The following is a 25,559-nucleotide window of genomic DNA, read 5'->3' on the forward strand; positions in this document are numbered from 1 at the left end:
CATTGTGAGCGCCCGCAGCCAGCCCCGCACAGCGCCCGGCGGGGCGGGTCCTGGACCACACGGCTGAGCGGAAAGGCACTCGAGCCAGGGCTGGCCTCAGTCCTGCTAAATGCCCCCTGACTTCTCGCTCGTTTTCCAGACGGGAGGGAAAGAGCAGGTTGCTGCGAGGGCCGGAGTCTGGGCATTGGTTCCCCTGCTGCTCGAGTCTGCCCACGGGGATGTCAGAGTTCGTCGTATGGCCCTATTGCTCCTCTGAATCCCCTGGCCAGCCGTCGCCCCCAGTTGCAAAGTTTGTGGGAAGAGAAGTGGGAGCTCAGTCTCCCCAAGCCCGAGGGCACAAGGGTCACGGCCAGCCCTCCCGCCCCCTTAGGTCCCACGTACTATCTGGCTGTTCTTGCAGCAAGTGAGAGGTGGGGGCACGGGCAGGAGTAACGCGGATCGATGGGAACTTGTATGGAGTTAGGTGAAGATGAGAGAAGAGTCTTCCACACGATTCGCCTTGGAACTTCACCAGACTTACGAGAGAATTGAGGGAGAGAAAAGGTTGCTCAAAGTGATAAAGAACACTTGCTGCTGCAAACTGAAGAGGACCGTGTCCAAATCTAGGTGACGGGAGGGGCTTAGGCCTCTCAGGCACGAATGTAGTCTCCATTCAACATCTTCCTACGTGACGCAACTTTATAGAGCAAAAAATAAAGATATAAAGGAGCACAACAGCACTGGACTGGGATCCCGAGCCTCCAGAGTCCACTTCCCACGTTTTAAAGCCCCCAACCGCAGGCTGCGGCGTGGGAAAATTCCCAGGGCGGCTTTACCCGGACGCGGGCGCGGCGCTGTCAGAGAATGGCGGGAAAAACCCTCGCGAGAGGGCGCGAGGAGCCCCGCCCCGCGGCGGAGAGGGCTCGCCTCCAAAGAGCGGACCGGAAACGCTCGTCCGGGCTGGGAAGTAGTTCATCCTTGGGACACGTGATCCGCGGTATGGCGGCACACCGCTCCGGCCCTCTCAAGCAGCAGAATAAAGCTCATAAAGGCGGGCGGCATCGGGGTCGGGGGTCCGCACAGCGGGATAGCAAGGGTGAGGAGACAGGGTAGGAGGAAGATGGGCTATTTAGCCGGTATTAACTGCTTTTTACTTGCCCAAACTGAGCTGCCGTCTTCAGCCTGGGCCCCGCGCGAAAGGCCCTTTTTAAGGTGGGCAGAGAGGGGTCCCTTTTCTTGCCCTTCTGGTGTTGGTCACAACAACCCCTTCTGATCTGCCTTCTAGGCCGTCTAGCACTGAAAACCCTAAGCAAGAAGGCGAGAAAAGAGCTCAGCAGAGTAGACCGGAGGCATCGCGCCAGCCAGCTTCGAAAGCAGAAGAAGGAGGCGGTGAGGAGCGGGGTTTGGGAAATAGTATGGCTTCTCAAGCGTTCTAGGAGGTTAGTTCTCAAATATGATCCAGGGAAGGGGCCTGGGACGGAGAATAGCCCTAGAGCACATGTCGGGCGCGCAGGTCTGTCTAGACTCGGCGCTAGAACATTTTTTATGCTCCTGCCCCAACCCCCGCGCCCCGGCATACGTGTGGCCTTTTACCAGAGGGATGCTGGTTAGGGGCGGGGCATCAGTACTGTTTGAAATGCAATACTGGAGCAAAGTACTGAGACACTGAAATGTTCTCTTATCCTTTCTACCTCAGGTTCTGGCAGAGAAGAGACACTTGGGCAGCAAGGATGGCCCTCCTCATCAGGTACTGGTGGTGCCCCTGCACGACAGGATTTCCCTGTCAGAGGCCTTTCAGCTGCTTCAAGATAGGGACACTGGAACAGTACACTTGAACGAATGGGGAAGTACCCATAGCTTTACACTGCTATGCCCCCACTTGAAACATCGGTGGGTTTTCACATCTGCAAGGCCAGGTGAGAGTATACAACAGTTTCTATCATTTATGTTTTAGTGGTAATATTTATTTTTTTGAGTGTACTGTATCAGTGCCAACCATCTCTTCTTACTGCATCTTCTATCTCCAGGGGATCTGCACACTGTTTTAGACATGGCTAAAGTAGCTGATACCATTCTATTCCTCCTCGACCCACTAGAAGGCTGGGACAGCACCGGGGATTACTGCCTTTCCTGCCTCTTTGCTCAGGGCCTTCCCACCTATAGTAAGTGTGTTGGAGTATTGGAGGCCAGGGAAAAAAGTGAATTAGCATTTGTTGTACACCTATAATTTGCCAGTTACTATTTCTGGCATTTGATACAGGAATATAACTAATAGGTTGTGGCAGACCATACATGTACAGATTAAACTTGGTCCCTTATTTACAAATTATCAGTCAAGGTGCCTTTTTATTTCTGGGCTGTCCTTTGCTCAGAGGAAGAAACATCATGAATTTTGGTTTCACTGTGAAATTTCTTTAGGTTAGCTGAGTGTTGCATTTCCCATTGATCTCTGGGCTCACAACTGAACTGTTAAGTTGTTTGTGAACTGCAGAGGGATTTTCATGTAGTGAAGCAATAGGTCATGAAGTCCTTTTTCTTTTGCTTACAGCACTTGCTGTCCAGGGGGTTTCTGGCCTCCCATCGAAGAAACAAATAGATGCCAGAAAGAAGCTAAGTAAAGCAGTGGAGAAGCGCTTTCCTGATGACAAATTCCTCCTGTTAGACACTCAACAGGAGGCACGGATGCTACTCAGGCAGTTGGCTAACCAAAAGCAACGGCATCTTGCTTTTCGAGATCGGCGGGCCTATCTATTTGCCCATGCTGCTGATTTTGTGCCTAGTGAAGAGAATAACTTGGTGGGCACTTTGAAAATCTCAGGCTATGTTCGTGGGCAGACTCTGAATGTAAATAGCTTGCTGCATATTGTTGGACATGGTGATTTCCAGATGAAACAGATAGATGCCCCCATGGACCCTTTCCCTTTAAATTCTAGTGTTACCAAATTCCAAAAGGAACCAGGCAAGGCAAATGAGGTAAGATTGATTTTATTTTGTGTGTGTGTGTTTTTTTTGTGTGTGTGTGTCTTTTTCGTGACCGGTAAGGGGATCGCAACCCTTGGTGTGGTGTGAACCGCACCGCGCTCAGCCAGTGAGCACACCGGCCAGTCCTATATAGGATCTGAACCCGCGGTGGGAGCGTCACTGCGCTCCCAGCGCTGCACCCTCCCGAGTGTGGCACGGGGCCGGCCCGATTTTTTTTTTTTTTAAACAAGCCAGACAACAAGGATTGATGTTCTTAAAAACCATATATTGTTAAAAAACAAACAAACATAAAACCCCCCACAACAGCAAACAATGTATATGTGAATTGTCAGAGTTTTCTGCTTGCTTAGGCCAATGAGGAGACTACCGGTTTAAAATAAGGCAATAGTCACTACAAGTATGTTGATAAGTCATGTTCATCCAGCACTTTGTAGATACCCCACACTGCAACTGGCTCTGAGTTTACAGAAGACACACAATGTGTAATTGCTTTCCTCAGATAACTTAATTGGGTCTGGAAAAAAACACCCGTAAAATAAAGATTGAGACAGTATATGGTTAAGGTACGGACTTGCTGTGGAAGTTAAGAAAGTAGACTAGCAACTAGCTTTATAGAAGTCAAACTTGATGGGCCGGCCCAGTGGCGCACTGGAGAGTGCGCTGCTTGGGAGCGCGTTGGCCCTCCTGCCGAGGGTTCGGATCCCATGTGGAGACCGTTCCCGCTGAGTGAGCGTGGTGCGGGCGCAACACCGAGGGTTGCAATCCCCTTGCCGGTCCCTGGTACGGGCACGACACCGAGGGTTGCGATCCCGTTACCAGTCAGTAAAAAAGACAAAAAGGAAAAAAAAAAAAAAAAAAAAGTCAAACTTGAGCTACTTGTTGAGAAGAAGAATATGATTTATTAAGTGAAGAGAGATGAAAGAATATTCTGGAAGATAGAGACAATCTGAACCTAGGCACAGTGATGGATTAAAGGATTTCTTTGAATTTTGAAGAAATCAGCTTGATGGGAGTGAGGTATGTAATAAACCTATAGGAGTGGGACCAGATTAAGAAAGGCTTGAAGTGCCAAGCAGAGGTATAGACTTAAAATACTAGGCAAATAGCCATTTGAAAAATTTTGACAAGCTTTGGCTTTCTGTTTCATCTTCTACATGAGGACTGATATTTCTGGATCTACGTGGTATCGGTTTAGATTTTTGGCTAATGTTTGACCATCACCTGCTTTTGGTTTTCAGATTTGTGCTACAGATACTGTAGCTGATATGGAAGAAGACCTTAAGGTCCTAATGAAAGCAGACCCTGATAGACAGGAGTCTTTGCAAACAGAGGTTATTCCAGATCCAATGGAGGGAGAGCAAACCTGGCCCACTGAGGAGGAGCTAAGTGAGGAAAATGGTTGGTATTATCAAACTTGTTTGTAATTCATTTGACATGGGATTGTGGATTTTGTCTAGCTGCTCACAATGAGGACACTTAGTATAGAGTGGGATAAAGACGTAGTTGAAGGTCTGTCACTTCCCCTGACCCCCAAATTCTGTATATTTACACTAAGTAAACATTAGACACAGCTTTGCTCCATTTCCTGTAATTACTTATGTTATTGTTTTATAATGAGCAGGTAAAGAACTCTGGATTCATTGCAGGGTTATTTGGCTGTGTAAGTATTGCTAGTTGGAAGGTAGCTGAATGAAGTTTAAAGTAGCCTGTTCTACTCATAGTGTCTGTTAGAGTTTCCTGTGTTTCCAGCAATATCAAGTGTCTTGCCTAGGTGAGAACACCCAGACTGATAGAGGAAAAAAGGTGTATAATTTATTAACACCTAGGGCTTTTACAGACTTCTCGAAGGAAAGTTCCAAGGTGGTAAAGAAGGTCCCCAAAGGAACATCCAGTTACCAAGCTGAATGGATTTTAGATGAAGGTGGCGAAAGTGATGGCGAAGGAGATGAATATGATGATATAGGACATGAGGATTTTATGGAAGAGGAATCTCAGGTAAGGAAATGGGTTCTTTAGCCACTTCTGTGTATAGCTGTAAACACAAGGCAAAGTGCAATCCTGATCTTGAGGGGGTATGTGTGGTCAGTTTCTTAGGAATAACTCTGTAGTTGCTGGGAATGAGACTTTTGTTTTATAACTTAGTCTCTATTAGAATTTATATTGTTTGGGACTAGTTATCTAGTAAGATTATTTTATTTTTAGTTTAATGGCCTTTGGGGTTAGAGATAGGTGTGGGTTTCTTTTGAAATAACTGTAATCCTTTATTCTATAGAGTGAGAGTAGTGAAGAGGAAGAAGAGGAGGAATGTGAAACTGTGACTATAGCGGAGTCTGTGCATGATGATCTGTATGATGAGAAAGTGGATGAAGAGGCCGAGGAAAAAATGTTGGAGAAATATAAACAGGAAAGACAGGAAGCTATGTTTCCAGATGAAGTGGACACGCCCCGTGACGTGGCTGCTAGAATTCGGTTAGTCAACAAGTCTAATTCAGTCAAGAAGTTTTTATTTAAAACTTGTGGTTCAGAACTATGTCAATATGATGCAAAAGAAGAAAAACACATTGTCTCTCCTCCTAAAGGGCTAACATTCTCTATGAGAAGGCAACATATACATACAGGAAACAGTATAATAATCAACAGTATATAATCAAGTTCTAGACTGTGGTACAGACTGATATGGGACTTTAATGAAGGAGAAATATTAAAGATAATTAGCATATACTTCCTACAGGAGCTAATACTTAATTGTTTGGAGATTTTGGGGGGTTTGGGTAGAAAGGCAAAAAAGTGAAAGCATGAAGATGTAGATGATCATGTATGCTCTGGAAACAAGTCTGACAAAAACTAGAGAGTTTATGTTGGATATTAGAATGGTAAGGCTATAACCAATGATCTTGTATGTCAGGTTAAAGAGCCACTCCTTGACAGGCACTGGGGAGCCACTGTAAGTACTTTGTCCTTTGTCAGTGAGAAGCTTGGATTTGGTTGTGAAATGCTTGTTATAAGCTGTTTTGGAGAGTGATCTTGGTTTAAGCTGTTAGGTTATTTTGAAACGTAGTAATTAGAGTTCTTTTAAGCTAGAGCCTTAACCATTTTAGAAGTAACTCAAGTCTTAATGTAGCACCACATAAATCTGTTAATTTCTTTAAAATCTCCTACATTCTAGATTTCAGAAATACAGAGGCCTCAAGAGCTTCCGGACATCTCCATGGGATCCTAAGGAAAATCTTCCTCTAGATTATGCTCGGATCTTTCAGTTTCAGAACTTCACTAATACTAGAAAAAGTATTTTTAAAGAGATTGAGGAAAAAGAGATTGAAGGAGCTGAGGTACCTACCTTCCCTTGTCCATCCTATAATTTGCTTTCATTTGCTACAGTGCTCCCTATTTTACTTCTTCTCTTGGCATGAGAATGAGTACGTTTTGTGCTGCCCATAGCTGAATTAGGGGAGCCACTGAGTCATCGATAAGAATGATACTATGAACAGAGATATCTGAGATGTTAACTAAAAAAGTTGAGTCTGGGTGGTGGAGGCATCTGTAAACGGCAATCTTGAAGGGTAAAGTTGGTTTGAGAGTTACCTGAGAGACCTGACACATTTGGAGAAATGCTTCATGATTATTGGGACCTTAAGGGTAACCCTGTGATTGTTTTCTGCTTGCTTCTGTCAGGTTGGCTGGTATGTCACACTTCATATCTCTGAAGTCCCTGTCTCAGTGGTTGAGTACTTCAGGCGAGGAGCACCCTTGATTGCATTTTCTTTACTACCTCATGAACAGAAGGTGAATTAGTGTCTTGTAGGGGATGGGGAGTTATGAAACTTTCCAACCTTTTCAGAAAAGTCTTAAAATTCTATTAATGTGACTTACATTTTGCTCATTGGGATGTGAAAATTCTGCTTTTCTGATTAGGAATCAGAGAATAATAGAGAAGTCAATGATGGTTTTACCCAAAATGTCTGAACCTGTCTGATGCATCTCAGTGATGCAGTCTCTGTGTGGTTCTGAGACTTCTCTAAGTATTTTTTCAGATCAGAATTTGAAAAAGTGTTGGCAACCTTAAAAATAAAGAAGATTTATGCCAAGATGCAGATCTCTTTTTCTCTTGGTGGCCAATAGTTGTGTATGTTGGGGGGTATGTGACAGCTCTGGCCTTTGGTCAGTGTAGGTAAGGGTTGAGGAAGAAAAGGCTTGAATTAGTGTGGTTTTGAGGTAAGCTGTGAGTGAATGACTTGAAGGCCACTGATTTTGTGGCAGATGTTGAGCTCTTTTATGTTAGATGCAGGAGGGTAAGCTAGCATAAAAGAAAGGTACATGAAAGTGCTGATCAGCCTATGTTTGGCTCAAATGCTAGTTGGTGGAGGTAAAGGATGAATCTGTGTCTCATCTGTACTGTTCCATTAATTAGCACTGCCTGTTCTTAAAGTGATTCTGAACATTGGTTTGCTTTCTTTCAGGCTGTTATATTCCTAGACTATGAAGTTTTCTTTTGTTATTTGGTCCCCAGATGTCAGTATTGAATATGGTGGTGAAACGGAACCCTGGCAACACGGAACCTGTGAAAGCCAAAGAGGAGCTGATCTTCCACTGTGGATTCAGGCGCTTCCGAGCCTCACCTTTATTCTCTCAGCACACTGCAGGTTAGCAGTGGTAAATCCTCTGGATTCTTGTCCATCTTACTGTCCTTTGGGAGACTGTGACTTTTGGTGGAGAGGGGCAGAATACATAGTTTCAAACTCTTAAATCTCTGAGTTAGAGGTATTTTTAGTACTCTGGCTTAGGAGCCAATGATGTTTTTATTCAAAATGTCTGAACCTGTCTGAAGCATCCCAGTGATGCAGCTTCTGTGTGATGCTGAGGCTTCTCTGCCATGAGTAGGTTTTCTTTTTGTCTTTTTTTCGTGACCGGCAACGGATCGCAACTCTCAGTGTCGCGCCCGTACCGGACCGGGACCGGCTACGGGATCACAACCCTCGGTGTTGCTCCCGCACCTCGCTCAGCCAGTGAGCGGCCGGTCTGTATGTGGGATCCGAACCCTCGGTGGGAGCGCCGCCGCGCTTCCCAAGCGGCGCACTGCAGCAGTACGCCACTGGGCCAGCCCATGAGTAGGTTTTCAATAGGAGTTGGCAGCTTTATAAAAAGGGTGTGTCAGAGTGTGGAACCTTGGCATCAGGTGTGCCAGTGGCACTGAGGGTGGAAGGAATGGAGGCTGGGTGTGACCCACAGTTGGGTAAAGCAGAGAGGTCTGGGTTCTGAGATGTTGATTCGATTAGAGTTTGGAGAGTGATGACCAGGGACACTTGTGACAAGAATGGTTTGTACTCCTACATATTAGGAGTAGGAAGATGTGTTGCCCACTAATTTGGGGGTTTCTGAATATAACTTTAAATCACTCTTAGCTCACTCAGCTCTCAGCAGTGGCAGGAGGAAGGTGAAGCAGTTTTAATGGTGCTGTGGATAATTTTTATTCTCACCAACTATACTATCTAAATGAGGGATTAATTCCTCATTCCCTTAGAATATTTTATTTTCCTATAACTTTTGTATTAAAAAAGGGGGTGAGGGTTACATTGAAAGTAAAACAGAAGCTCTAGATAGTCCTCAAGATTGGGGGTCAGCAAACTATGGCTTTTAGGCCAAATCTGTTTGTTTTTGTAAACAAAGTTTTATTGGAACACAGTCATGCTTTTTTTAAAAAATGTATTGTCTTGGCTGGCTGGTTAGTTCAGTTGATTAGAGCATAGCCTTGTAACACCAATGTCAAGGGTTTGGATCCCCATACTGGCCAGCCACCAAAAAAAAAAGTATCTTCTTGGTTGCTCTTGTGCTACAATGGCAGAGTTGAGTAGTTGGAACAGAAATTGTGTGGCTGCAAAGCCTAAAGTATTTACTATCTGGCCCTTTACAGTAAACGTTTCCAATCCCTGCTTAGACTAAGAGCTGTTGATTTAGTGGAGATACTCTTTCTAAAGCCCTGATTCTCAAATGAGGTAGGGGTGATGGATATCAGAATCACCCAGAGAACTTTTTCAGATTTCAAATATAGTCCAAGCTGGGCTCTAAGATTCTGCCTCTTGTTGAAAAAGTACTGATAGGATTGGGTTATATCTTTTTTTTTTTTTTTAAAGATGACCGGTAAGGGGATCTTAACCCTTGACGTGGTGTTAGCATCATGCTCTCCCAAGTGAGCTAACCGGCCATCCCTATGTAGGGATCCGAGCCCGTAGCCTTGGTGTAAACAACACCACACTCTCCCAAGTGAGCTATGGGCCGGCCCTAATCTTTCAGTTGTAATGAGGCAGGAAAAATTTTTGAGAAATAGTTGGGTAAGGAAACATAAGCTGCCTTAGCTTTAAGAGTTGCACTAATACAGCTTTTCACAGGCCTCTGGATTACCTATGGTGTCTCAAAATGTTTTTGGTTTTTATTTTTTTTTAATCCTTACTATGACAGCGGATAAACATAAATTTCAGAGATTCCTGACTGCTGATGTGGCCCTGGTGGTGACAGTATATGCGCCAATCACTTTTCCTCCTGCATCTGTGCTGCTTTTCAAGCAGAAAAGCAATGGTAAGTTTAGTTCACACAGGTGAACAGGCCTATGGGTTCTTGATAGGAGAAACACTATTTTCTCTTCAATTTGGAAGCCAAATGGCATGGAAAAGATGAAATTCTCCTCCATACCAGTGGAGATGGTTTTCAAAATATACTAATCACAGCCTCACAGTGGGTCTAAGGGAGGGGTGACAAACTGGGTTTTATCTTACTTGCAAACCTTAGAGTGCTATATTTAGGATTGGTTCTGGGGACAGGTTCAGCAGGAATATCTTTTAGTGGTCTTTGCCATGGACCCAGGAAGGCAGCATAGTGCATTGCTACTTTAAGGTTTCTCCAAGAAAATCTTGAATAGGTCTTTTTTTTTTTTCTTTTTAAGATGACCAGTAAGGGGATCTTAACCCTTGACTTGGTATTGTCAGCACCATGCTCTACCAAGTGAGCTAACCAGCCATCCCTGTATAGGTATATGAACCTGTGGCCTTGGTGTTATCAGCACCACACTCTCCCAAGTGAGCCACGGGCCAGCCCCTGAATAGGTTTTTTATTAAATGGACTGAAGCAATAAATGAAGGCTTTGGCCTGTAGACTGCTGAACAGCTGCTTTGTGTTTGCTCCTTAGGAATGTACAACCTCATTGCTACAGGCCATCTGTTGTCAGTGGATCCAGACAGAATGGTCATCAAGAGAGTTGTTCTCAGTGGTCATCCTTTCAAAATTTTTACTAAGATGGCAGTAGTGCGTTACATGTTCTTCAACAGAGGTAGGTATGAAGGAGGAGGATAGGATTTGATTGTCTTTGTGGTATGAATGTTAGGTTTACATTTTGTAGTAAAATGTTTCATCTTGCTATTCTGTGTGTTCTATTCTAAGAGGATGTGCTGTGGTTTAAACCAGTGGAACTGAGAACAAAGTGGGGCCGCAGGGGACACATCAAGGAGCCTGTGGGTAAGAGAATGTGGGATTTGGGACCTTGTCTAGAGTTCCTCAGTATTACTAAATGACTGTTGGGTTGGAAGTTCACTGCTTTAAAATTTTCTACTTTAAAAAAAAAAAAAAAAAAATGATGACCAGTAAGGGGATCTTAACCCTTGACTTGGTGTTTTCAGCATCACGCTCATCCAGTGAGCAAACCGGCCATTCCTATATGGGATCTGAACCCGTGGCCTTGGTGTTACCAGCACCGTACTCTCCCAAGTGAGCCACAGGCCGGCCCCCAAATTTTCTACTTTTAATTTGACCAACTTGCCCTTTTTCTTTTCAGGTACCCATGGCCACATGAAGTGCAGTTTTGATGGGAAGCTAAAATCTCAGGATACAGTACTGATGAACCTCTATAAACGCGTTTTCCCCAAATGGACTTACGATCCATATGTACCAGAACCAGTACCTTGGACGAAAAGTGAGATTTCTTCAACAGTGCTTGAAGTGGACATGGAGTAACTAATTCAAACGGATTCTGTTTTACTGGTGCCAGTTAGCGCTGTGGGGATGGGAGCCTATAGGTTGTGATTGGGCAAAGTCTGTATCTTCTACTTTAGCCTGTAAGTCTGCTACCCTTTTTTGTAAGAGACTTCTTGGCCTTGAGGTGTCTCAGTTGAGTATGGAAGTTTTTCTACTACTACTTAGTCCAATACGTCCATTCTCCATTAGAATTTTGATAACTGTTTTAAGAGGGGAAGATGGAAAGTTGACAGTGACTAGGAAACCAAATTTCCAAGTATCTAACAACACTGAATCCCATCTCTTCCTTTTCATAAATTAAACAGGAACAGATTGATAAGAAGCTGGCCTTTCAGCTTGCTTCACCCAAGTTAGGGAAGTCAAATCTACATTTCCACCACTGAGCACAATACAAATGTTCTTTACTTCTGGAGAAACTGTTTGAAAATGCTGAGACAGCACAGCGGCCACTCCAACACCAGCTGTAGGTTCAATGAGTAATTTCATCCTCTCCCACACCAGCTGGGTTGCATACTGTTGGTATGGAAGGGAGTAAGAATTAGTGAAACAGGAGAAGAGAAAAGAGTCTAGCCGGTTTAATTATAAAGGCCTAAGGACATGTGCCCAGTCTGAATTTTCTTACTGATATGTATGTGTGCTTGCCATTGAAGGGCAAGCCTTTCATTCATCCTAACTCTGCTTCTGTCAAGAGGGTTGTCATAAAACATTTAGGGTACCTTCCCACATGTCATAAAGTCATATCATTAAGTCCCAGTGGGTCAGCTGCTGCTCACAACAGGAAAAGGTCTTTTGCCTAAGAAGTTGCACCATTCTTTTATTTTCCTGTTGGAGCCTTACCTTAATTTCATCCTCTGTAACAGTAAAGACATCATCCACGAGGTCCCTTATAATAGGCCAGGTGTTTAAACCAATGCTGGATTTGACACCATCTGCTATGGTTTCTGGAGGATAAGGATTGGGGGTCAGTTCCCCTTTCAGTTTAGACTGGTAGCAGTCATCTGCATTCAAGGGTTCAGCAGCATATACCTTCACACTAGGTCTCAGAGCCTGGGAAGAGGAATATTAGACACCTTACAACTAACCACAGCATTGCCTGCATAACTAAAATAGACCAGGTAACACATTTCTGCCTAAGTAAGAGCCTTTTCTTTTTTTTTTTTTTTAAAGATAACCGGTAAGGGGATCTTAACCCTTGATTTGGTGTTGTCAGCACCATGCTCTCCCAAGTGAGCTAACCAGCCATCCCTATATAGAGATCCAAACCTGTGGCCTTGGTGTTATCAGCACCACACTCCCCCAGCTGAGCCATGGGCCAGCCGTAAGAGCCTTTCCTTTGATGGCTGTAATAAAAATATGACCTTCAAGCACTTTATAAACAAATTGCATGTGTAATACTGGCCTTCATTTGCCTCAGTCACATGTAGTTCTACTAGTAATCTGGGAAAAGGGTAGCCCCTGGCATGGACAGTAGGTTGGTGAGATCGAATTCAAAGAAAGGACTGTGAGGGTGCCACTCCATGTAACTGCTTTTGTGCTATAAAGTCATCATGGATTAAGAAGAGGGTAGTGAGGCACAAGTGCCAAGGGCTGATGGGAAGGAATGGCAATTTTGGCGGACTGTGCAACTATCTACAATGCACTATGATGTAAAATAAGTCCTCTATGCCTGAAGTAAGGAGTCTTCCAGAAACTGTTTTCTCACCTTTACTGTAATTGCTATTCCAGCAACCATTCCTCCTCCTCCTACAGGTACCACCAGTGCATCCACCAAGGGAACCTTTAGTGAAAAGAAGTGTAAATATTAAGTAACTAAAGCTGAACAGCTTCTTTAAAAGTAGCTAAAGAGGAACTAACTAGGCTGTTTTATTTTACCTGGTTCAGCACTTCCAGGGCAATTGTCCCTTGCCCAGCTATCACTGCAGGCTCCTGGTTGGGATGTACCATGATGCCTTCTGTTTGTTCCATAATTTTTTTTGTAACATTTTCTCTGGACTGAAAGAACACATTAATTTAGCTTATTTGGTTTGCATTTAATAGAGTTCCCAACAAGTTTGATCCAGTCATTTAACACTTTATTAACCATCTACTTTTTTTCAGACTTTGCTCAGGCACTAGGGATAAATGTAGAAGTGAATAAAACAGTCTCTGCCCTCAAGGGGTTCTCTTTTTATTTATTTATTTTTTTGCTGGCTGGTATGGGGATTGATCGGTTTATATTCTTATGTGGTAGGGAGGGGTGGGATAGAAGAAAATACACGGTATGCCTAAGAGCTATGGAGAAAAATGAAGGAACTTGTTTTGTGTAGCATAGCCAGGAAGGGCTTCCAGTAAGGACATTTTAACAGATCTGAACAAAAGCCGTGGATCTGTAGAACATTCCAGAGAGGGGTAACAGCAAGTGCAAAGACTATAAAGTAGGAGTGCTTGGCCTTTCTCAGGAACTGCTAAGAAGTTAGTGTGCCTGGCATGGCATGTTTGCGGGAGAGTTATAGTAAGAGATGATGTTAGAAAGATAGCAATGGGCCAGTTCATGTAGGCCTTGGATGATTGCAAGAACTTTGATTTCTACTGTGTATGAAATGGAAGACCATTGGAGGATGCTGAGTTGACAAGAGATGACTTCTAACTTATTAAATGGCTAGCTCTGGTTTCTCTTGAAAACAGACAGTAGTAGGGCAAGGGTAGAAGCAGGGAGACCAGTTAGGGACTGAGTCTAGGTTAGAACTGATAGTTTGAATCAGGGTGGTCATGGTAGAGGCTGTTAGAAGTAGTAGGATTATGGAAATATTTTGAAAGTAGGACTGAAATTTGGATGTGGAATTTGAGAGGGTTATCAAAGATGACTCCAACTTCTTTCTTTTCTTTTTCTTTTTTTTTGCTTGAGCAACTAGAAGAATAAAAGATGCCCTTTACCAAGATGAGGAAGACTGGAAAGGGAGCAGTTGGGGAGTAAAATGAGTTTAGTTTTAGACATAGCAAGCTTGAGATGCCTCTTAGGACATTCACATGGGAAAGTTAGGTAGCCATTGGATGTACAAGTCTGGAGTTGAGAGGTTAGGGCTGAAGTTTAGTATAGTGATATTTTAAGGTATGAGACTACTGAGATCATCTGAGTGAGTATAGATAGAGGAAAGGTTGGGCATACTAACACTGAGATGAAGAAGAAACAAGGGACTGAGGGGGACAGCCAGTAAGGCAGGAAGAACATTTGGTCAAATGAAAGCTGTTAAGATGATACTGAACACTGCTTTCCTCCTTACCTCATCACTTTGTTCACTGTATACTATAGAGGCTCCATAGGCTTGTATTGCCAGTTTTTTACAGTTGGGAGCTGTTTGGGGTACCACAATATAAGCAGGAATCCCTGGGAGTGGAAAATACATTTAGTTAGTACAAGTGAGGAGAATTTAGGATAGAAATTTACATTCATTTTGCTTATAATCAGATAGGGACTTCTTTGGAAATTTACTTCCCACAGCTATCACCATTCTCACTGAAATTAAGGATATTTTCCCACTCTTCTCTGATGATCCTACCCAGTACCCTGAGACATTAAGTACCTTCCAATTTGGCAGCATAGGTGAGAGCCTGGCCATGGTTTCCACTGCTGTGAGTAACAACAGCTTTGGGCTTCTCTTCTAAAGTGGCAGGAATCAAGCCTCTGATGGCATTAAGGGCACCACGAATCTGGAAAAGAGAGACAGTGAATTCATGTATTTGATTAAAAAGTTTCTTTTCAAAAACCCAGGAGCTTTTTTAGATTTTCTCTCCCTAACATTGAACATCCAATCTGTCACTAAATTGTATAGATTCTACCTCCTAAATAAATATTTCATGTTTATTTTCTTTGCTACTACCTGTGTAGCCTTCTTTCTTGTGAGTGAACCTCAACTGATCCTGCCTCAAGGATCATTCTCATCTAATATTTCCACTAGATTATGAAAGTGATCTTTTATTTTTATTTATTTATTTATTTTTTTGTCTTTTTTCGTGTCCGGCAACGGATTGCAACCCTCAGTGTCGTGCCCGTACCAGACCGGGACCGGCACGGGATCGCAACCCTCGGTGTCGCTCCCGCACCTCGCTCAGCCAGTGAGCGGGAACCGGTCTGTATGTGGGATCTGAACCCTCGGCGGGAGCGCCGCCTGGCTCCCAAGCAGCGCACTGTAGCAGTGCGCCACTGGGCCGGCCCAGAAAGTGATCTTTTAAAAACACAAACTTGAACACTGATTCCCCATTCTTTTTCTATTTTTTTTTCCAGCCCAATTTTTAAGACAGTATGAATTCCTTACTAAAACACATCTATTACCTATCACCATTGTAGCCATCCTAAACAGTTTCTAGTTTCTCTCGTACTAGATTTGCTCATACCCCTGTACCTCTCAGCATGGGGTACTTCTATCTGTAGTTCTTTCCCTACTCCCTGTATTCATCCTGTAAAACTTGGATCAAATGTCACGTGGTTCAACTTGATATCCCAGCCAAAATTAGTTACTTCGTTCCATTATTTCATGTATTCTTGTTTATATCTTTTACGACACTTCTCATCAACCTATTTGTTGACCAGCCTGTCTTCCCCTGCAAGTATGGATAAAGGACAAGGCCTACTGTACATATGCCTAGTAGATTTACTGAAAATAAGTGCTCAATGTGTGATGAATGAAGAGTAAATCATGGTAGAAACAAAGGGTAGAATGGAAGTTTTTTTTTTTTGTTTTTTTTTTTAATTATAAAAGCTCTCAGTTATTGGATGGGGGAGAAAAGGTAGATTCTGAAGTCATAAAGCTACCAGTTACCAGGTACTAATATCAGCCAGGCACAGTGCTAAGTGTAGCTTTCAGACTTTTACTTGAAAGGATCTTAAAGCTCAACTAACGATTCTGGTAACAAGTTAACACACAGAATTCTCATCCTTATGCATAGGAACATTAACATATTTTGTAGAAAAAGATTTTTTTTTTTTTTTTGTCTTTGGCAACGGACCGCAACCCTCAGTGTCGCGCCCGCACCGGACCAGGACCGGCAACAGGATCGCAACCCTCGGCGCTGCGCCCGCCCCTCGCTCAGCCAGTGAGCGGGAACCGGTCTGTATGTGGGATCCAAACCCTCGGCAGGAGTGCCGCCGCGCTTCCCAAGCGGCGCACTGTAGCAGTGCGCCACCGGGCCGCCCCGAAAAAGATCTTAATGTGAGGGTTTTAGCTAGGTTTAGATCTTTTGTATTCATAGGTATCAATGTGTAGCAAGTTGATACAAAGTGAATGCCTAAACTTAGGTTATATACAGGGTGATCACATTTCCCACTTTGCCTGCAACAGTCCAGGCTGACATTGTTTCAGTTTAATCATTATGAATTCCCCCTTTGATTCTCAAATGTCCTAGTTTGGAAATAAATGATTATAGTAAATTATTTGGACAATAAATTATATATGACCTTAATTATAAGGAATTTTTAGATTGTGAAAAAGTGGATTATGAAAACCATGATGCTAGGTAACCAGGACTTGAAATGAAAATTTCTGCAATCTTTTTTTCCAGCTATAAAAAGGTATTAATTTACTTTTACCTACCTCATCAGGTGTTCAGGAGAATCAAATAAATTTATATGTGAAAGAGGTTTGAAAACATACACGATACACTAACAAAAGGAATTGTTACCTTAAAAGATCCAGTTTTCTGGAAGAGTTCACATTTGAAGAAAAGATTGCGCCCTGTTACTTGATTCAAAATGGAGCTTGTTAGCACTGGTGTAAGGTGGATAAAATCTCGAATGTTGATATGAGCTTTTTCAACATCAGCAAAGGAGATGCAGTACCGAGCACTCATGGTTCTGAAACCCAAGAATAAGAAAGGGGTCAAAACAAAGTCTGAAACAATGTTTATTGGAAAGATTTTGAAAATGCCTAACAGGCAAATAGACCTGGGACCTGTGGTGTTACGTAGGAATTGTCTCCATTACTGGAGCTCCAGAATTTCTGTATAGAAGGGGACTTGTCTTAAAGCTGAATGGTTTCTCTGGTGAAGCTTTCTAGGAAGTAACTGATGGTGATTATTGAAAGCTAAAGCCCATGCTCCAACTCACACCATCGATCTCTTGGCACTGCCACTGTCTCTACCTTGCTTTTTGTTGTCATGAAGCTGTTTAATGAATTGGGTTCACAATCTGCTATAAATTTTTATTTTAAAAAGTTATTTGGGGCCGGCCCGGTGGCGCACTGGATAGTGCACCGCTTGGGAAGCGCGGCGGCGCTCCCGTCCGAGGGTTCGGATCCCACATACGGACCGGTTCCCGCTCACTGGCTGAGCGAGGCGCGGGAGCAACACCGAGGTTTGCAATCCCATTGCCGGTCCCCGGTCCGGTGCGGGGGCAACACTGAGGGTTGCGATCCGTTGCCGGACACGGAAAAAAGACAAAAGACAAAAAAAATAATAATAATAAAAAAAAAATTAAAAAAAAATAAAAAGTTATTTAACAATTTATTTTTGTGGCTTGCTGAAAACAGGAATTGAACCCTGTACCTTGGTGTTATTAACACTATGCTCTAACCAACTGAGCTAACGGACTAGCCCTAATAAGTTATTTAACAACAAAAATTGCCTACAATCCTACATTTTAATAAATTATATCTATGTTCATTTTCTATGTTTCCTTCTGTTTTAATATACATACATTATATGACATTTAAAATCAAAGCAAATTTTGTTTATTCCTATTCCATTCGGCTCAGTTGCTTCAAAGTTTTCATAATTTTCAATAACTATTATGCTTCCATTTTCAGTTTTTAATCATAACTTTTAAACATGAAGTTTCTCTATTTCTCCTTATTACAGAAGCAATCCATGTTCAATAGAAAAGCAATTTAATCTGAAAATATGGAGATAACAAAAAAAAACCAAAAAACAAATCCAAAACATGAAACTAATCACTAAACCTTCCTACCCAAAGACAATTGCTATCCAAGCTTTGTTGGTTTATCTTTCCATACCCACATACAGGCAGACAAAGTTTTTTTTGGACAGGTTTGGTTAACTTTTTTTCAGACAATATCATAAATATCTATGAATCCTATCAATAGATACATTTATGCAACTTTGGCCAAAATACCATAATTTAAATTTTACATAACTCATACATTTAGATTTCCTTTTTTGGTGGTGGGGGACTATAATAAATGATGTTATGAACAGCTTTGTTGCAAGATCTTTGTGTACCTCCATATAACCTTAGGGTAGATTCCACCAGATGGCATTTGTACTGAAAGGCACATGCACGTCTAAGACATCTGATACCCATTGCTAAACTGATCTCCAGAGGGGTTGTAGAGTACATCAACTTATACTCCCAACAGCAGTTTCTAAGGAATGCCTATTTTCCTTCATCCTTGGCTGTGACACTTTTATCTGTCAATTAAATGTCTAGTAGTTTTAATTTACATTAATTACTAGTGATTGAACATATTTTTCTATATATTGGCCACTTGTTCTTTTGTGAATCTTTTAACACACCATTTGCTGACTGAATCATCTTTTTTCCTCTGAAATGCTACACTTATCAAAAACGTCTATTAATGCTTGGGGTTTTTGTATTGTTCCATTGATCAGACTGCCAATTCCTTTTCCTGTTATACACTATATTAAGATCTTTGATTACTCTTTCTAAAATTTATTGGCTTTTCTCACATATCAGTTCTTGCAAGTGAACTTTAGAATTCCTTTACCAAGGTTGCCAGAAATTCCAGTGTAAAATATATAAATGAATTGGGAGCATAGTTGACATTTAAAAACACTGAATCTTCCCATGAACACGGGTGTCTTTCAATTTAGTAGTCTTTTTGTTTTAGATTTCTCAGTAAAATTTTCGGGCCGGCCCGGTGGCGCACTGCTACAGTGCGCCGCTTGGGAGCGCGGCGGCGCTCCTGCCGAGGGTTCGGATCCCACATACAGACCGGTTCCGCTCACTGGCTGAGCGAGGTGCGGGCGCAGCACCGAGGTTTGCGATCCCGTTGCCGGTCCCGGTCCGGGCGCGACACTGAGGGTTGCGATCCGTTGCCGGACACGAAAAAAGACAAAAAAGGAAAGAAAAAAAAAATTTTTTTTTTCATAGCTTTCTTTATCTATGTCTTGTATATATCTGACTAAATTTATTCCTAAGTACAATATATGTTTGTTGCTTTGCAGATGATTTTTTAAATTAAGATTTAAAAATTACTGATGATATATATGAGAGCTAACAATTTTTGTATATTTATCATGTAATAGAACACTTTACTAGATTATCTTGTTAGGTTTAATAGTTTTTTGTTTTTCTTGGCTGCTATAGAGATTGAATCTCAGACCTTGGGTGTTAGCAGCACTGTGCTCTAACCAACTGAGCTAACTGGCCAGCTTAATAGTTTTGTTTTGTTTTGTGGCTAGCTGGTATGGGGATCCAAATTAATAGTTTTATAGCTGATTCTTCTCACCTTTTTAAAGAAAACAATCATGCTATCTGCAAGTAAAGATAATTTGTCTTTACCTTATAAATATACCTCTGATAACTTTTTCAGTGACTTTACAGTTATTGGTTTAAGTGGATCTGCCCACTCCCTCTTGAATTAATTTTAATAATTTATATTTTTTGGCAAAATCACTTAATTTGAAATTTCAAATTTATTAGTATAAAGTCATAGATATTAACATTTCTAAATAGCCTTCATATCTGTGATTTGTTTACTCATTTATTCATTCAATCAACAAATATCAAGCACCTTCTATATGTTAGATACTGTTTGGTCTGGGGATACAGTGTTAGAAAAATAGACTTGTCCCTCCTCTCATAAATCTAGTGAGAGATGAGAGACATTCCAGGAACTAAAAGGTGGTCAATGTGTCTGAAAATAGTGATCAAAAGGAAGTGTGATAAGAGATAAGGAGAGTAAAGTTGGCAAGGTCCTGATCATGTGGAACTGTGATTTATGCATTTTTTTCTTAAGAGTAATGGAGTGCCATTAAAAAATTTTAGTAGGTAAGTGACATGTTAGAATTCATATTATGAAGGTTAGAAAACCATTCTGGCTATATTGTGGCAAATGAAAAGAAAGGGGACAAAAGTGGAATCAGGGAGTTCAGTTAAGAAGTATTGCAGTTGTCCACATGAAAGATAATGCGGCTTGGATGGCAAAAGTGGAGACAGAAAAAAAATAATCATTTAAGATACGTTTTGGAAAAACAAACCCAATTTAAAAATGAGCAAAGAACTTGAACAGAAATTTCTCCAAAGAAAATATAAAAGTGGCCAACAAGTATATGAAAAGATACTCAACATCACTAATCATTAGGGAAATGCAAATCAAAACTACCCATGAAGATGGCTACTGTAAAACAAAACAAAACAAAACAAAACACCCAAGGAAAAAAAAAAAAAACCCAGAAAATAACAAGTGTTGATAAAGATGTGGAGAAATTGGAACCTTGGTGCACTGCTGGTGGGAAGTAAAATGGTGCAGCTGCTACTGGTAAAAAGTATGGTGGTTCCTTAAAAAGTTAAACATATAATTACCATATGATCCAGCAATTCCACTCCCACATGTAGAACTTAAAAGAATTGAAAGCAGAGTCTCAAAAAGACGTTTGTACACCTATGCTCATAGCTGCCTTATTAACAATAACCAAAAGGTGGAAGCAACCCAAGTGTCCATGGATGGATGAATGACTATACATAATGTGGTATGTACATACAATGGAATATTATTCAGCCTTAAAAAAGAAGGCAATTCTGATGTGGATGAACATGGATGAACCTTGAGAACATTATGCTAAGTGAAACAAGCCAGTTGCAAAAGGACAAATACTGTATTATTCCACTTATATGAGGTACCTAGAGTACTCAAATTCATGGAAAATAGAAGGGTGGTTGCCAGGGACTGGGGCTTGCCATCCAAGCCTCATTATTTAATGTTGTTTAATGGGTATAGTGTTCTGGAGATTGGCTGCACAACAGTGTCAGTGTACTTAACACTACTGAACTGCACACTTAAAAATGGTTAAAATAGATTTTTTGTGTATTTTACCACAATTAAAAAAAAACTATAACACTAAAAGGATATATTTTGGAGGATACAATGAGGCTTCTTGGTTGCAAGTGACAGAACCCCAATTTGAACTAGCTTAGGCATAAAATGAGGGTGTTGAGACTTAGTAGCACATGGAATCCGGGGAAAAGTTGAACAAACCATGGGAAAGGCAGGAATATGAAGCTTCAGGGACAAGTGGAACTAGGGATGCAAGAGCTTCCAGGATTCTCTCAGTTTCTCACCTCCGCTGCTTTCTGCACGTCGGCTTCTTTTTCACTGCAGACCAGTTGGTTCCATATGATAGGACATGTGGCTGCTGACAGCTCCTGTGTTTTACATTTTATGGCTTCCACACTGGAGAGGGATTTTCTTTTTTTCTCAATCTCAGTTCAAAAAAGTTCTGGGTAAGGAACCTGACTGGCCCATCTTGGCCCAGGACCAGTGGCCAAAGATGTGAGGTCATTTAAGACAATACTATGTAATAGTCAGAAGTAACAGGAACATGAAAAAGAAACACAATGAGATGTATAACACAATATCAATTATGTACATTTAAAACACATACATATATAATTATTCAAAGATACATGTATATATTCAAGGACATATATCAAACACATTAGAGTTACTACCTAAGTGGGGAGGGAAGGGACATGAGTAGGAATTGAAATGAGGAGAAAAAAGATAAAATGAGAAAGGTCTTGATGATAGTGTGGACAAAATGGTATGACTGGCTCAATTATCTACGCGACAGAAAAATAGCAGCAAAAGAAGGGAGTAATGGAGGAAAGAAAGAAGAAAGGAGAAAGAAAGACAGAAAAAGAAAAAAAGTATTTCTGAGTCGGAATGAGTGGCAGTTTTCAAGAGAAAAGGAAGAGGAGAATGCTGGGGAGATGATTCCATACATGTTCATTATAGAGATAGAAGAAACACATCCCGATAGTGGATTGGATGAGGGGAGTGAGGACGATGGTAGAGTCCTGGATTTTGACTTAGGTGGTAGTATAATTTATTGAGATTTAAGACTGGCAGAGAAACAAATATTTGAGGAGAAAATCTGAGATTTGATAAGCTAAGTTTGAATTGCTTATGAGACATCCAAGAGGATCTTTTTTTTCCTTATTTTTTTTTTGCCAGAAATGTGTCTATTTCAACGTCTATTTTATTTCTGAAGAACGAGCTCTTCAATTCACTTATCAAGTACTGTTCTTTTTTCTTTATTAATCTCCAATTTTACCTTAATCTCTTCTATTTTCTTTATTCTATTTATATTTTTTATACCTTTTTGTTGAATACTTATCTTATTAATTTTCATTCTTTTTTATTTTATAATACAAGCACATAAGGCTACAAAATTTCCTCTGAGTGCTGCTTTAATGATATATCATGGATTCTGTTATGCAATATTTTCATTTTCTTAATTTCTTTTCTTTTTTTTCGCAGCTGGCCAGTAGGGGGATCTGAAACCCCCCCTTTTTTGTCCCCATTCCCCTCCCGCTATCCGAACCCTTGACCTGGGTGTTATAACACGTTCTAATCAACTGAGCTAACTGGCCCGCCTTATTAGCTCAGATTCTAAAGAATCCATAATCTTAGTCTTATTTTCTTTTTTTATCCATGAATTATTTAAAATTGGTGTTTTTTTTTTTTTATAAAGATGACCTGTAAGGGGATCTTAACCCTTGACTTGGTATTGTTAGCACCACACTCTCCCAAGTGAGCCACAGGTCAGCCCTAAAATTGGTGGTTTTTTAAAAAATTCCAAGTGGTTAGGCCGGCCCGGTGGCGCACTGCATAAGTGCGCCGCTTGGGAAGCGCGGCGGCGCTCCCGCCCGAGGGTTCGGATCCCACATACAGACCGGTTCCCGCTCACTGGCTGAGCGAGGCGCGGGAGCAACACCGAGGGTTGCGGTCCCGTTGCCGGTCCCATTATTTGTTATAACAAGATATAAAAATTTAATTAATTGGAATCAAGAAAATACATGAACTTGATAATATCATTATTTTAAATTTATCTATTTATCAACTGTTAACCATTTATTTCTGGACATGGAGAGGTGTAAATGTGCACGTGCTGTGGTTTACTGAATGCCAAGGAGGCGGCAAAGAGCATTTAGTGCAACAAGAAATCACGTGATGGTTTTAAGTGATTTCTCATACAAAACACTCAAAAACAATGCTTGCAAATGTAGACAATTCAGGTAGGGTGTCATTCTGACCACACTTGCAACATTTATACAAAAAGACAAAAAGACAAAAAAAAAAAAAAAAAAATTCCAAGGGGTTAGAATTTTTTGCTTAATTTGTGGTATTCAATTCTAGTTTCATGACTTTGTGCTCAACAAATGTGACCTGTATCATTTTTATATTTAGAAATTTAATTCCTCCCTCCCCCATTATGCAAACTTGCTTTATTGTTTTCTAGATTACCCACATAATATGTGACCAAATCTCTATTTTAAGAATGTAAAACATTATGAAAATATTTGGAGCCTTTACTCTCTACCATCAAATGTCCTCTTTTGCACAAAGGTAACCACTTTAAAAAGTTTGCTATGTATTCTTCCACATCTTTTCTGATGTATTTATATAGAAATTTACATATACAATAAACGGTTTTGCTGCACAGAAATAGAACCATACCATATATATTGTTCTGCAACTGGCTTTTTAAAGAAAAAACTTTTAACGATACATCTTGGACAATGCTAATACATAATTCTTTAAACTCAGCAGCTTTCATTGTGATACAGGCCGAAATATGGTTGTCTTTTCACTTCTTTTTACCTGGTATTTCATGAACCCTTTAAATCTGAGAATTCAAATTTTCCCATCAACAGTAAATTTGCATCTATTATTTGATTATTGCTCTTCTTCAGTCAGTTCTGTTATTGCCTTCTGAAACTTCAGTTACTAGTTTTTTGGGACCCATTCTCCATGTCTCTCATCCTTATCTCTCAGTTTGTATCTATTATCTTTTCTCTCTGAGTTCTGTCAAATTTTCTTGAGCTAGTTTACCTTTTGGCATATTTAATTTGCAGTTCCCTGACATTGTTGCATTAAATTGGCAATCATGTTTGCCCTAAGAAACTACTATTCCTATTTCAGATTATTTTTCCACGTTTCTTAAAAAATTGATGCAATGTCCTCTCAAATTTCAATGTGAAAACGAATTAGTTTTTCAATTAACAATAATCGGGCCTTCGACAAATCTCATTGGCTACGATACTGCCACTGTGCAAAGCTTAAAACAATTTAGTTTTTAACACTTCTTCCTATCTCTTTCAAATTTCTTGGCAAAGGTTGCCATTTTCTCTGACCATTCAAATCACTCTCCATCTTGCAGGGTTGAATCTTTTCACCTATTGACTTTCTCCTTATGCTTAATCTTCTGGTGGCCAAGTGTCTGTCACTTATTAGGAACTGAACAAATTCTGTCAGAGATTGATCAAATCTTTTAGGCTCACTCTAAGGAATAACTGGTAACTATTCTTTGATGGTTTAGAGGTCCAGTAGACTGCGTGGGACTGGGAAGGAGCAATAGGCCGGGGGGAGGGAGTTTCACCACACCACAGTTCTTTTTATTTTTTTAAAAAGATGACCAGTAAGGGGATCTTAACCCTTGACGTGGTGTTGTCAGCATCACGCTCTCCCAAGTGAGCTAACCGGCCATCCCTATATGGGGATCCAAACCCGCGGCCTTGGTGTTACCAACACCACACTCTCCCAAGTGAGCCACTGGCCGGTCCGTCACACCACAGTTCTTAACAGGGGTTCGCCGAGAAAAAAGGTTAAAATAGCAGTCTTCCGATCCAGTTAAGTTTAAAAAAAAAAAAATCAACCTGAGATCCAGCGAAGTAATTTTTTCAAGATTCCACAGTGATACAGAAATTCCCAAATCGGTTTGTAATACCTCCTGATTTACTGCCACACAACTCCTTCCCCTCAGCAAGAGCCAGTCGTACTTTCTACGTTTTTTAGAAGTCAGGAGGCTTGGGATGTTGTCTGCCACAAAGAAAAAGACTTTTGATACTTTGGTACTTATCAACCATGTCACCCTGGGCAATTTACTTCAGTTCTCTGGGATTCAGTTTCCTTATCTTAAATATGGGGATAATAATAACTCCTCTTACAAGATCTTTAAGGTCCCAAAGTAAAAGTCGGGGGCACTAGTCCGAGTCTGTGGCGGGACACAACGGCCTAAGATGACTGGAGGAGGCCGGACTGTGGGGTGCCTCCGTCAACCCAAGCCCCAAACCAGCACCAGTGTCTCGGTGGCCACTACAAGAGCAACAGCAGCCACCGCCACGAACGCCCGCCTGGCCTGGCCTGGCCGGACCTGGCTTCACCTCACCTCACCGGCGCCGCGCCTCCACCTCCGGCCTCAGCACGCTTTCCCCGACTACACCTCTGCGCACGCGCAGCGCACGCCTCTCCCGCCCAGGCGTGCGCTCCAGCACTGCTCCTCTCGAACGTGCGTTCAGCGCATTTACTCCCGGTGCGGCCACCGTCGTTTGGGGAGGAGGGAGG

General features: G+C 41.6%; 2 protein-coding genes across 4 annotated transcripts; one reads left to right on the forward strand and one right to left on the reverse strand.

The window, feature by feature from the left end:
- The first annotated feature begins 967 nt into the window (after positions 1-967).
- TSR1 (TSR1, 20S rRNA accumulation, homolog (S. cerevisiae)) lies at positions 968-11,396 on the forward strand. Its single transcript, XM_008565645.1, has 15 exons — positions 968-1,075; positions 1,265-1,368; positions 1,676-1,895; positions 2,007-2,141; positions 2,528-2,952; positions 4,200-4,359; positions 4,799-4,956; positions 5,234-5,430; positions 6,128-6,290; positions 6,634-6,744; positions 7,469-7,601; positions 9,415-9,531; positions 10,139-10,279; positions 10,390-10,464; positions 10,781-11,396. The coding sequence occupies exons 1-15, from the start codon at positions 979-981 to the stop codon at positions 10,957-10,959; spliced, it is 2,415 nt and encodes an 804-aa protein (XP_008563867.1). The 5' UTR covers positions 968-978; the 3' UTR covers positions 10,960-11,396.
- Positions 11,166-25,463, reverse strand: SRR (serine racemase). 3 transcript variants are annotated; one of them, XM_008565633.1, is made up of 10 exons: positions 25,384-25,463; positions 24,943-25,034; positions 21,272-21,503; positions 16,636-16,807; positions 14,541-14,667; positions 14,241-14,344; positions 12,853-12,972; positions 12,683-12,757; positions 11,818-12,027; positions 11,166-11,493 (listed from the first exon to the last, which is right to left on the reverse strand). In XM_008565633.1, exons 4-10 carry the CDS (start codon positions 16,801-16,803, stop codon positions 11,278-11,280), a joined length of 1,020 nt encoding a protein of 339 aa, XP_008563855.1. In that variant the 5' UTR covers positions 16,804-16,807; positions 21,272-21,503; positions 24,943-25,034; positions 25,384-25,463; the 3' UTR covers positions 11,166-11,277. The 3 variants fall into 3 exon arrangements, with proteins under 3 accessions (XP_008563855.1, XP_008563856.1, XP_008563862.1); XM_008565634.1 differs by lacking the exons at positions 24,943-25,034; positions 25,384-25,463 and adding an exon at positions 25,163-25,221; XM_008565640.1 differs by lacking the exons at positions 21,272-21,503; positions 24,943-25,034 and having other exon boundaries at positions 25,384-25,445.
- Between the last annotated feature and the right edge of the window lie 96 nt (positions 25,464-25,559).

This window comes from Galeopterus variegatus, unplaced genomic scaffold, assembly GCF_000696425.1.
Source record: "Galeopterus variegatus unplaced genomic scaffold, G_variegatus-3.0.2 Scaffold201, whole genome shotgun sequence".
NCBI classification, from domain to species: Eukaryota; Metazoa; Chordata; class Mammalia; order Dermoptera; family Cynocephalidae; genus Galeopterus; species Galeopterus variegatus.